Consider the following 13,322-nt stretch of genomic DNA (forward strand, 5'->3'; position numbering starts at 1 on the left):
AATGTGAAAAGAGGTGGTATATTTAATATATTTTTGTCTCGTTTTCAGTGGTACAATGAATATGGAGATATTATAAAATCTACATTAGGCAAAGCTCGGGAAATAAATAAAATCAACTTTGCTTTAACTCTGCTGTTGAGTCTCATTGCGGTTTTCAAAGATTTGCAAAGTCAGTCGGAAAACGAGCTGGTATCAAAGAACTCCCATGAATTCAGTGACTTAAAGGAATTGGCTAAACGTTTTGCTCTAACGTTTGGATTTGATGCAATCAAGAATCGTGAACCTATAATTGCTTTGCACCGAGCTGGCATTCTATTTGCAGTCGGCGAAGTTCCAGAAGACCCTATTGCGGCACCAAAGCGTCTATTGTTCTTGGAAGTCCTCAACGAGTTCAATCACAAACTTTTAAAACAAGATAAAAAAGTTATATTGAATTTCTTAGACCGCCGCATATCACCTGCCTTGCCGTCTAGTAAACAGGAAGAATATCAACCGCTATTTTTATATCGCAATTCATTGGTACATGGAGAAACAGATCAGGCTCCAGTTAGTAGCTCAAAAAGAGCCTATGCCCGTAAAAGACGTGGCGATCACGGTGAGTTAGGAATAAATCATACATTATTGGAAGTTCTAAAATGGGTTCGGCTTTTTCTAGACGATGACGACGATGAAGAGGACTACGAAGAAGAACATAATGATCCAGATTTTCGAGGATAAATTATTTCGTCTATATAGAGACACTAGCAGAAGCAGTACAAAGACGTTGTCTCTTAACTTTAAGTTAACCTGTAATTATAATAATCCCTTATTTTGTTACTAACACATTGGTGACGTTATTCCAAAAGTTGTTGTATATTAAAGAATATTTTAAGAAAAACTGGCGTCATTTTATTTAAAATAAAAGTCTTAGATAGCATGAAGTCAGGTGATGAAAAAATCATAATGGACCTTATAAACTAAATAACACAATTCTATTTCTAATTCAAATATTGTGCAGCGAATCTATGGGCATTCTGCATGGCAACTTCTAATTGTTCATCGAACTGCATGGAGGTTTTCTTTCCTTTCATATTGCAAACATCATGAGCATTTTGTCCTTTTGGTGCTGCAACTTGGCCATTGAATGCTGAAGCAAACTCTTTTAACCATTTCTCAGCATTGAAATGTTTACTTTGAAATGTCTAAGAAAATATATATTAATTATGTATGATAGAAACTAGTAAGATAATAGTAATAATAATACGTACCTTTGGAACACAACATCTCGCTTTAACTATGCTGTCACTTCTCGCCACTACCAATATGGGTCGATCTGTACAGTGTTTTGTGGCTTTTTGCAAAGGCACTTCTTCCAACAAAGCTGAACTCGATATATAATGTAAAATAAATGGATATTTTTCTCTAGGCTTTTCCTGCAGTAGGTTGCGCATTTCAACATCCACCAAGTCTCTAAGGAACAATAAAAAAATCAATAATAATGATGTGAAATACCTAAGAATTAATTAATGTTCATAATTTAATTATTAATTTTATATTTATTTTGTTGTAACAGTTTTTAATGTAGTTTCATCCATTTTGTTCTATGCTTGTGTAGTTCAACTGGTAGCCAGATTAAGGAACTCTGCGACAAGGATGGGGTGTGTCCAGAGTGATCTGGTAGTGAGACGGGTAGGCTTAGCTGGGCAAGCAAAAAGATGGCGAGTGTCATGTGGCCCCTGATTACAGATGGGACACACGTCAGCTACGCTGCTATCAATCACTGATAAGTATGAATTGAGGCGGCTGCACTTGCCTGATCTTAGTTGGGCCAAAACTACCCTTGTCTGCCGTGGGAGGTCTCTCTCCTCCGGTGGTCGGACTCCGAGAACAGGATTAACCTTGTAGCTTCTCACCGCTTCAGCTACAGTATCCTCCTGAATCCTGTTTAGAGCTTATCACAAATTGCAGTGGCATGGGCGGACGAATTAAAAAGGCTGTCGAATGTGACCCCTAGAATCTTGGGGTAATTTGTTGTTGGAATTGTTTCGCCATCGACTCTGACATTCAACTGCCTGCGTACTTCCGCCGTCCATGTAGTGAATAGCGTGGCTGAGGATTTGGTGGGAGATATCCTCAAATTTCTTGCAGTGAAATAACTGGTAAGATCAGCGAGGTAGATATTCAATCGATCGCAAATGTCATCAACAATGGCCTGGATGCCATGATTGTGCAATCGTGCGCATAAGACACAATCTCGACGCCGTCAGGAGGGGGTGGAATCGAGGACAGGTAGAAGTTAAACAGTGCCGGAGATATCACCCGCCCTGGGGAACTCCCTGTTTAACTCTACGGGGTTTTGACTTCTTGTCCCTGAATTCCACGTACGACTGGCGTCCACACATATAATGCAGGACCCAACGCTTCAATCCTGCCGGTAGGGACGTATTCTCGATGTCCTCGGATAATGTGGCATGGTTGACCCTGCCAGCATTTCAAAGTTCCATTTCATCCTCAGACTCGTAAGTGACACTGCAACAATCGCCAACTGTGATAGTATTTTGCCATCACTATTCGCATGAAAGTATTTTGCCATCACTATTGTTACAAGAGCCATTTTATATTTTGTGAAACACCAAACACAACTAGCTTCTTATAATTTATTTAAATAAAAATCATAATGAAGTGCTAGAAACATAGATATTTCGCTTAAAATTATGAAAGGTATATTGGTAAACAATTTTTGACTTTCCAAATGGAATAAAGTGATAGTTTTTCAAATATTTTTCCAGACACGCTGCCTCCATTGGGAATAAAAGTACTGATAGACGCTACAACATGTAACTTGTAACTCAACATCAATCTTTTATTAATGCATAAAAATATGTTAAATGTGATGTGATAGTCGTATAAATGTTATATTTATGAGAATTTATAAATGTGTAATAAAATTAATAAACATCTAAACAATCCTGTTTTACTTGACCACAATGATTCTTTTACAACTATCTTAAAATGCACTTTCTCTGATTGTTTGGAGGGGCTCTTATTGGCGTCCTTCTAAATGTATCCAGAAGGGCACCTAATAATTGCACTCATGCGTTTTGGATATCGTATACGACTGTTTTCGACGTAGTGGGGATTCTCAGAAGCGCCCCCAAATTCAAAAAATGTTGGCAGGATAGTGCCTCAAGTGTCTTGGCTACTGGCGAGAGAAGGGATATCGGTCTGTACGATTCACCTTTACTCGAATCTTTGCCTGGCTTCAGTAGTGGAATCATTCTTCCCATCTTCCAGACATCGGGTATAATGAGTGATTCCAAGGACAAATTGAGGAGTCTGGTCAGGTACTCAAATCCCAGTATTCCCAGATGCTTCAGTATTAGCATTGAAATTCTGTCGGGGCCCAGCGCCTTGGATGTTTTCGCGCTGTTGACGACATTGGTAACTTCTGGTGCAGTAAATTGTTGTATGTCGTCGGCTCGGAGACCACGTATGCGACGAGTGGCTCACTTTTTCGTTCTATCACTCGACAAACTGTCGGTTGAAGTATTTGGCGCATCTCTTCGGATCAGTCACAGTCACGTCGCCAAAGGTGACTGAAATCCCATCATCCCTTGTAGCGGGGTTCGAGAGGGCTCTCACTGTTGGCCACAATTTACCAGTTCCTGTGCCTGAGTTACATTGCTTCAGGTGCTCTAACCAAGTGTTCCGCTTGTGCTCGTCGACCATCTTACTAATCTCTAGATTTAGTTCTCTGATTCTAGGATCAGCAGGGTTAGCACGACGGCGTTCATTACGCTCGTCTGCGAGTCCCGCCGCTTCGGCTGGGAAGTTGGGCCTCACTTGGGCAATTTTCATTAGAAAATTTCAATTAAATATTTAATTGAATCGATTAAAAATGTAATTGATGTCGATTGAAAAACTCACTTTCTTAACTGACTTTGTCTTTTTATTTTGATCAAAAATTTATTGTATCACATAACTTTTTAATTAAAAATTTTAAAAAATCAATCATTTTTCAAAGTTCGATTAAAACGTTAATTGTGTCAATTATTTTTTTAATTAAAAATGTTTAACTTTTCAATTTTTGATTTATTGCCTTAATGTTTCTAGTTTGATTAAAAAGTTGATTGTATCAATTAATTTTTAAATTGAAAAAGTTTTCTGCTTCAATTAACTTTTTAACTGAAAATATTTGGGTGATATTTTTTCTGTGTAGTTGTGCCGAATATGGTGTGTCTATGTTTTGGTATAGCCCCCCAGATTTGATTCTTCGGCTGCAGACAACCCAATTCTAATCCCAATTTCAAATCAAAATCTAGAGATATTTTAGGTCCATAATTGCATGTTCCGGATATGGTGTGTATCGGTTCATATTTCGGCATAGCCACCACATATATATTCAAGTAACCCGTTACGAAGAAAAGTTTTCAAAGGAAACTATTATATTTGATTCGCGGTGAAGGGTATTTAAGGTTCGGTATTTATTGCACTATGTATAAGTCAAGGTTAATATCGGTTATACTTACTTAATACTAGTCCGAGCTGATTCTTTGACTCTCTTTAAAATGGTATTGATTCGTTCCAAAGTGTCCATTTTGAAAACGTATGGCAACATTATGTCTGTATGAAGTAGATTGTGACGTATTTTCTGTAATTCCACCTCTGTAGCATTGGAATTTTTTTCAGTGTTCAGTTCTTTTTCCAACATATCTACACGATGTTTCAACAATGAAGACACCTTAAGAACCTGTAAATTGTTGTGTGTGTATAAAAAAATGTATAATGCGTATAATGTGTAATATAATTCTAATAACGAACCTTATCTGCTGCATCTCCTGCTACAGCCGTGAATGCGTATCTGGCACGATTCGTTTGCTTGAAGTTTGTAATGCAAAAGTTTTCTAGTTCTTTAGTATTTGTGACATGTGTACCACAACATAATTCCTTTGATAGTAGGTCGAAATTATTACAGTTAATTTTAATTAATCGTAATCCAGTTTCGGGATAAACTTCTCCAGGAACCATTGTAACGTCATTTTGTTGTAGTATATCCGAGGCATTACAAAACTCAACATGTACTGGTGAGGCCGATGATATTATTTGACTAAAAACATAAAATGTTCATTGGAAAATTTATGAGAATACTCTTACAAAGAATTTCGTAACATTAGTGAAATTCAACATTAAAATTGAATCCACGAAACATCCATCATTGTATAAAAAATGTATATATTTCGAGTTGATCGGTTCAGGATCAGGACCATTCCGGACTATATATTTATAGAAATACAATTCAAACTAAAATATCAAAACCGCTAATGAAAACTAATTTTTTTAAATTTGAATTTAAATGCGATAAAGTTAAAATTGTTAGCGACAACTATTGTGGTGGGATTAATTTACGATTCAGAGTAATGCTGGAGAAGCTTTGGGAGACGATTCCAAAGCCCAGCAACGCGTATCGCAAATGAGCGCCCAAGAATTGCTCGATTGAAGTGCTCTATTAAAATCTCAGAAATTCTGTTGAAATTTCGCACTAAGAAATCCACTTTTATGATTGGTTGATTTTTCAATTATTTATTAAACTGTATTTAGCCTGACACCACGTTCAAAGTTCCATTTCATCCTCATCGCTACCACAGACTCGTAATTGACACTACAACAATCGCTAACTGTGATAGCGGAGGCATATCGAAAAGTACGAAATGTACATAAAAGCATATTGCCATCACTGTTTTTACAAGAGCCATTTTATATTTTGTGAAACACAAAGCGCAACTAGCTTATTATAATTTATTTAAATAAAAACGGAAATGAAGTGCTGAAAACATAGTTATTGCGCTTAAAATTGTGAACGGTATATTGGTGAACAATTCTCGAATTTCCAAATGGAATAAAGTGATAGTTTTTCAGATATTTTTTCTAGACACGCTGCCTCCACCAAGAATAAACACTGATAGACGCTAGAGCATCAGCCGAATATAGCAGAATTGCAACTTATAAATCAAAATAATTCAATTTTTAAGGCATTATGTTCAACGTGTTTTTATTCGTATAAATGTTATAACTGGAATAATTTAATAGTTTGAAGCGGCTCTTATTGGCGTCGTTTTAAATTTATCTAAAAAGGCATCTAATAATTGCACTTATGCGATACTTTTTTGTAGTAATTTGGCGTGGTACAACTTCTCAATAACTTCTCGTAATTTTCCCTGCTTCTGGTATACTTTGCGTTATGTAAATATTTTTGTATATATGGAATTTTATTTTTCATTATTATAATTACTATTATTCTTTTTCTTATTTATTTATCTTTTTTCCTTAATAATTCGAAAGATTTTGTTTACTATATACTTGTTTAATTATATGAGATGAATAGTTTGCCAACAAGCCTCTATCATGCCTCTTGGCGCGTATATAGCATAGTATATATTCTTCTATTGTTACATTATTATCAAAATAAAAAAAATACAATCTAAGTTTAATTTGGGTGCTCTATATTTAGATGTAGTAGTAATTGTTTCCATCAGGAGCCGGCGTCGTAGAAATTTTGTTCGACTCCGACTCCGGCGAAACAAAATTTGAAAAACACTTCATATCTTTGTAACTAAAGAAATATTTCGACAAAAAAAATTTTAATCAAACAATGAAAAACGAAGTACTGGATTTCAGGCCATTCAAAGTGTATTTATATGGGAGAATCTTCACGGTGATATAAAAAGTAAGTTTTTTAGAATATGACCTTAACGGATCAATTGTATTGTCCATTTTTAACATATAAAAATATAGATTTTTGACCCTGTATATACCCATGATAAAGGTAAAATTTTAAGGCAATATAGCAATAGAACCTAAAGTTCTGAATTTTTGGCAGGCATGTCGAGTTCGTAGATGGGTCATACCGGACAATTTTGTGATATAGCACCTACATATAATCGCAACATCCGATTTGTTTTAAAAAATTTTCCCCAGTCTAAAATTTTCATAAGATTTGTCAGAAATTTCGAATTTAGAATTATTTGAGATCCATAAATAAATGCGGAAATTTCCCAGATTTTGAGATAGCCCTACATAATTACTTGAGAAATCTCCTTATACATCCGATGTCCTTGGAAGCTGTAATTTTAAATTAAACCTCTGCCAACGTGCCATGTGAGCCGGTCTTGAAAGCCACTTGAAATTCTTTACATTAAATTAATGGCCTCTAATGTCCATAACTGATAGACCATTTATAAATCGATGATTTACCATTTTACTTCTATAGAAACAATACTCGTAACTGTACAGCTATTGCTGTCATCTCTTGTATGGTAGTGGTTATTTAAAATTCCGCCCGTCCAAATTTTTAGCACTTTAAATCTGTTTTATATATCCGACAAATTACATTTTTTAACATCTAACCTTTCTATCTGATTAGCCCGACATTTTGATTTTTGCGTATCTTTTTGTTTGTGTTTTTATTTATTTTATATAGATTTATTTTTTATAAAATGTGTATATAGACCAATACCAGGATTTTACTTCTTAAACTTCTGGAAGCCTTATTATTTTTTGAAATTTTGTGGTTTTATAAATACAGTTTGTCAAGAAAGTGTTTTGACAATGGGATAAAAATTATGTTTTGTTCCAAAATTAAATATAATGAAATTTAAAAAAAAAATATTTTATTATGTATTTTGCAAAGTATACATACGTACACAGAATTAAAAATTTAATAAATTATTTAATATTTCAATTATTTCTAGAATTTGAAATATTTGGCAATGTCAAAAGACTTTCTTGACATACTGTATATATTCTGGAGATTGATTATACCCATATTTTGATGTGGTCTCTTTACAAATGCGGAGCTTTGTCGTCGAGTCGTATCAAAATTTAAAATTTGAGTTTTTTGGACGTATAAACATATATGGCAAAATAGAGTACTTATATCGGTCTATTTTTGGAACACTACACCTTAAAATTACAATTGGAATACTGTTAAAATGAGATTTAGGTACACCACCTGGAGGCTAATAAGAAATGCTGGAGTCAGAGACAGAGTCGAGCAAAATTGACTCGACTCCACAGCCCTGGTTTCCATATGTTAAATTTTTCTGTGGTTGCTACTTACATATTTCTTTGTATGTGCTTACCCTATAAACTCCTCAATTTTAGCAATATCTTCTTTTTGTATTCGTTTTCCTATCAAACATATTTCGAGTTTGCAATAATCACTAGTGACGGCACTGGATACTTGATAGGTAACCTTGTTGAATAGACTTCTTACAACGCCATTCATCAAATGCACGGCTGAAAATATGGATGGTACAATAAAACAGTTCAGTTGCAATGAAAGCAAATGTGCACAGCTTACCAGTGTGATGACAAGTATTTCGTTTTCGATGGTTCTCATCAATCCGAAGAACAACATTGTCGCCCGTAGCCAATGTAAATTGTAATCTCTCCGTTGGTAATTCACACATATGTACAACACAATCGTTAATATAACGTACATTAATGACTTTCAATTCCAATGTCTGCCCATTGGCGGTATTCAAAATAATAACACCTTTATCAGACTGTTGACCACCAGATTCGTAGTAGAAATTACTCGCTTCCGTTACAATTGAAAGTATATCTTTCATGTTCGAGACTCCACCAGTGCAAACCACTTCATTAACACTCACATCATTATACAATACTGCTAAAACCTTGGACTTGACGTCGGGTATTACGTATTTCTTTTCCAAATCATTATATGCATATATGTATTTAGAATGATTGTCCGTAGGTTGCAGTGATTTTGTTGTATCCACCAATGTCATTTCTAAATTTTTAAGATGCGGATTTGGTTGATCACTATAAGCCATAGATCCTTTAGCTTTTAGCTTCGCTCTTGCTACAACATCTTTGTAGCCTGCGGAGTCGTATGTCATATCTTCGAACTGGGCAAGTTTTTTAAAATGTTCTTCTGTCAGGCCGTATGTATCGGAAAGTTTGTAAAGAAATTCTCCGGGTATGCAGTGATTTTTAAACGTATGTTTTAATGATTGAAATTCACGATACGCAGGTACAAAGCCTGGACACTCCATTAAGTCAACGTCTTCTAAACTGGGATATTCGTTCAAAACCTCATTAAAAGCTTTGGAAGAGGTTTCTCGCAATGTCTTAAAAATTTCCTGTTCGTGTCGTATTAGCTCTGACATATCATTTTGTTTGTTTAATATCTCGGGATAAGCTGAACCCAGCGATTCGGCTACCACTGGAATTATATGGTGAAGCAATGATTCGTTGGCGAATATGCTTTCAGATACTGTTATAGCTTTTCGTAAAACCCGTCTTAATTTTTGGCTACGTAAGGATTTTATTATGATAGTCAAAATACACATTAAATGAAATAGGTGTCATTCTTACTTTTGATCCGGTAGCATTCCATCAGCCAGACAAACCGCCACCATTCTAGCATGATCGGCCAGAATTCGGTAACCTGTATCTAATGTTGCACTTTCATCAGGCGTTGGAAAAGATCCAGAATATCGGGGAGCTTTGGATACCTGTGGAAAACGAGGTGAGTGTGGTTTAAAACTATTTTACATATTAAAAAAAATAAATTGAAAAAATTTTCACTAAATATGAACATACGGATGTAATTTAGGCCCGAGCCGAAATCCACCACGATGGATCACATATATGTGGAATCCCACGGCGGCGGTTTTTTTTTTACCGAGTTGACGCGATGGGCCAGCGGCTGCCACATCAGTGTACGTGTTGTGTCGTCCGTATTTTTGTGTTGGAGAAGGTGCATCCCGGGAGTCTCCTCCGTTTGCCGAGCCGAGATAGATGAAAACCCCAGACCATGGTGAGGTTTAACCGGTGCTTGGAATGGGTGCACTTCCGGAACTGCTCTGGCCTAACATCGCTGCGGGAGTATAGTCATACTGACTACGTGGCAGGATGCTGTGCCAACGACAGCAGCAGTGGGTCGTCCGACTATGCGACCCTCCGACATCTTACGCACAACAATATTCTCCGCCGCAGCATCTTACACCCAATATTGTAGTACCAGTTCCGGATAGCGCATCGTTTTTTCAATTTAATTGCATCGGGCTCCGAGGTATGATTAGTGAGATCGTGGACTTTATGAATCGGAAAAGGTTCAGGGCCGCGGCGATACAATAACTAAGCTGAATGCCACCTGCAGCATACGCCATTGTGATGGATACAATGTGCTACGAAAAGAACGCAAAAGAAGTGGAGGTGGTGGTCCGTGCAGTATAGTCCTATCCCGCTTGTGCCAGACACTAGTGACCCGTATATGGAATGTACGTGTATATACCGCCGGTTGGTAGCTGTGCTCCAGGTTATAGCCCAAACATTGAGTGGCTGTTGTCAGGACATGCTAGGAGATTTTAATGTCCACCCCGAACTTTTGCATTCTTCCCTAGGTAATGACCAGAGAGGCATAGCTTTGGCAGATGACTTCACATTTTTCACTGTGAACGAAGAGGCCCCACGAGAATTATGGGAGATTACAGCAGTTCCCCAGATATATCTTTAGCATGGTCTGTTCTGATAAATGACGTTTCATGGCAACCCGTCATTTCATTGGGATCATACCACCCCCCATAATTCTCACCGTTAATCGATCCTCCGATTTCGTAACGACTGAACGGCGGACGTTTACCAACCAAAAGAAACCCAACTGGGAAGGTTTCAGAGAATATATAGATCAGTGAGCTCCCGTACCCCTCTCATGTTCATGTTGCCCAGAGGTTGTTCCGCTACTGCGTTGATGTTCATACCCGCTGGGCCCAACTTCCCTGATGAAGCCGTTGATCCTAGAATCAGGGAACTGAATCTAGAGATTAGTAAGATAGTCGACGAACACAAGCGGAACACTTGCTTAGATCACCGGAAGCAATGTAACTTAGACGCAGGAACAGATAAGTTGTGGTCAACAGTGAGAGCCCTCTCGAACACCGCTACGGGGGATGATGGGATTTCAGTCACCTTTGGCGACGTGACAGTGACTGATCCGAAGAGATGAACTAAATCTTCAACAGTTTGTCGAGCATCCCGAGAGTGACAGAGCGAAAAGGAGAGCCACTCGTCGCATACGTGATCTCCGAGCAGATGACATACCACAATTTACCACAGCCGAAGTTACCAATGTCATCAACAGCGCGAAACCATCCGAGGCCCTGGGCCCCGACGGAATGTCAATGCAAATGCTTAAGCTTCTGGGAATACTGAGTTGAGCACCTAACTAAACTCCTCAATTTGTCCTTGGAATCACTCATTATACCCGATGTCTGGAAGATGAGTAGGGTGATTCCACTACTGAAGCCAGGCAAAGATTCGAGTAAAGGTGAATCGTACAGACCAATATCCCTTCTCTCGCCAGTAGCCAAGACACTTGAGGCACTACTCCTTGCCACTATTGTAATACTTGTTACAATCAATAGAGGTTTCAATTATTTCTTAATTGAAATAGGCCTTGCATTTTCTAAAATGTTTTTTGTTTTAAATAATTTTTTCATTCTGAAAAAACCCGTATAGAGAATAAAATACAATTTGTTTTTCTTTGTCAAAACTTTTAATAAATTCGTCGTGTGTTTCAATTACAAGAGGTTATGGGCGACGCAAAGGAGACACACGGAATCCCTCATTTTAAAGGAGATGGATTCGACGATTGGCAGTTCCGGGTAAAAGTACATCTGGATTAATTGATTGAGAGGGGGTATTGTAATACTTGTTACAATCAATAGAGGTTTCAATTATTTCTTAATTGAAATAGGCCTTGCATTTTCTAAAATGTTTTTTGTTTTAAATAATTTTTTCATTCTAAAAAAAACCGTATAGAGAATAAAATACAATTTGTTTTTCTTTGTCAAAACTTTTAATAAATTCGTCGTGTGTTTCAATTAAATATTTCTCAAATGAACAAAAGCAATGGTATAAAATGAAAGGTATACAAGTAGAAACAACCATGGCTTATTCTCCCCAGCAGAACGGAGTTTCAGAGCGTTTTAACAGAACCGTTTCTGATAAAGTTCGGGCAATGTTAATAGACTCAGATGCCCCGAAGTATTTATGGAATGAAGCGGCTCTCTCTGCGGTATACATTATAAATCGTTGTATTACAAGAGCGGTAGGTAAAGATGTCACACCCGCCGATCTTTGGTTTAAGGAAAAACCAAATCTTAACAAAATCCGTGTGTTTGGTTGTAAAGCATTTGCTTGGATACCAGATGTCAAAAGACGAAAACTTGATCCCAAAGGAAAGAAAAGGGCAATGATCGGATACGCTCCTAATGGTTACCGTTTATGGGATTTTGAATTTAAAAAGGTGGTTTTGGCTCGTGATGTTAAATTTCATGAAATGTGCTACCCATTTAAAGAAAAACCTTCTGCTAAAGAAACCACTGTAATATGTAAAGGGTGATTCTTTTGAGGTTAGGATTTTCATGCATTAGTATTTGACAGATCACGTGGGATTTCAGACATGGTGTCAAAGAGAAAGATGCTCAGTATGCTTTGACATTTCATCATGAATAGACTTACTAACGAGCAACGCTTGCAAATCATTGAATTTTATTACCAAAATCAGTGGCAGAAAATCCGCTTTTTTATCGACAAATTTTGTTCAGCGATGAGGCTCATTTCTGGTTGAATGGCTACGTAAATAAGCAAAATTGCCGCATTTGGAGTGAAGAGCAACCAGAAGCCGTTCAAGAACTGCCCATGCATCCCGAAAAATGCACTGTTTGGTGTGGTTTGTACGCTGGTGGAATCATTGGACCGTATTTTTTCAAAGATGCTGTTGGACGCAACGTTACGGTGAATGGCGATCGCTATCGTTCGATGCTAACAAACTTTTTGTTGCCAAAAATGTAAGAACTGAACTTGGTTGACATGTGGTTTCAACAAGATGGCGCTACATGCCACACAGCTCGCGATTCTATGGCCATTTTGAGGGAAAACTTCGGAGAACAATTCATCTCAAGAAATGGACCGGTAAGTTGGCCACCAAGATCATGCGATTTGACGCCTTTAGACTATTTTTTGTGGGGCTACGTCAAGTCTAAAGTCTACAGAAATAAGCCAGCAACTATTCCAGCTTTGGAAGACAACATTTCCGAAGAAATTCGGGCTATTCCGGCCGAAATGCTCGAAAAAGTTGCCCAAAATTGGACTTTCCGAATGGACCACCTAAGACGCAGCCGCGGTCAACATTTAAATGAAATTATCTTCAAAAAGTAAATGTCATGGACCAATCTAACGTTTCAAATAAAGAACCGATGAGATTTTGCAAATTTTATGCGTTTTTTTTAAAAAAAAAGTTATCAAGCTCTTAA

General features: G+C 37.3%; 2 protein-coding genes across 3 annotated transcripts in view; one reads left to right on the forward strand and one right to left on the reverse strand.

Moving 5' to 3' along the window:
• SA1 (stromal antigen) overlaps nt 1–877 on the forward strand; it is a 16,313-nt gene extending 15,436 nt beyond the window's left edge. For both annotated transcript variants that reach the window (XM_075308093.1, XM_075308094.1), the window contains exons 10-11: nt 49–595; nt 656–877. In XM_075308093.1, coding sequence (XP_075164208.1) covers nt 49–595; nt 656–717 — 609 coding nt within the window. In that variant the 3' untranslated portion in view covers nt 718–877. The remainder of the gene's footprint in view (nt 1–48; nt 596–655) is intronic.
• AlaRS-m (alanine--tRNA ligase, mitochondrial) overlaps nt 866–13,322 on the reverse strand; it is a 27,531-nt gene continuing 15,074 nt past the window's right edge. Inside the window, exons 6-12 of the mRNA XM_075308095.1 lie at nt 9,379–9,518; nt 8,339–9,315; nt 8,118–8,274; nt 4,801–5,086; nt 4,509–4,729; nt 1,248–1,449; nt 866–1,181 (exon numbers count right to left, since the gene is read on the reverse strand). Of these exons, the coding sequence (XP_075164210.1) occupies nt 978–1,181; nt 1,248–1,449; nt 4,509–4,729; nt 4,801–5,086; nt 8,118–8,274; nt 8,339–9,315; nt 9,379–9,518 (2,187 nt within the window). The 3' untranslated portion in view covers nt 866–977. The remainder of the gene's footprint in view (nt 1,182–1,247; nt 1,450–4,508; nt 4,730–4,800; nt 5,087–8,117; nt 8,275–8,338; nt 9,316–9,378; nt 9,519–13,322) is intronic.

This window comes from Haematobia irritans, chromosome 4 (assembly GCF_050003625.1).
Source record: "Haematobia irritans isolate KBUSLIRL chromosome 4, ASM5000362v1, whole genome shotgun sequence".
In the NCBI taxonomy this organism is placed as follows: Eukaryota; Metazoa; Arthropoda; class Insecta; order Diptera; family Muscidae; genus Haematobia; species Haematobia irritans.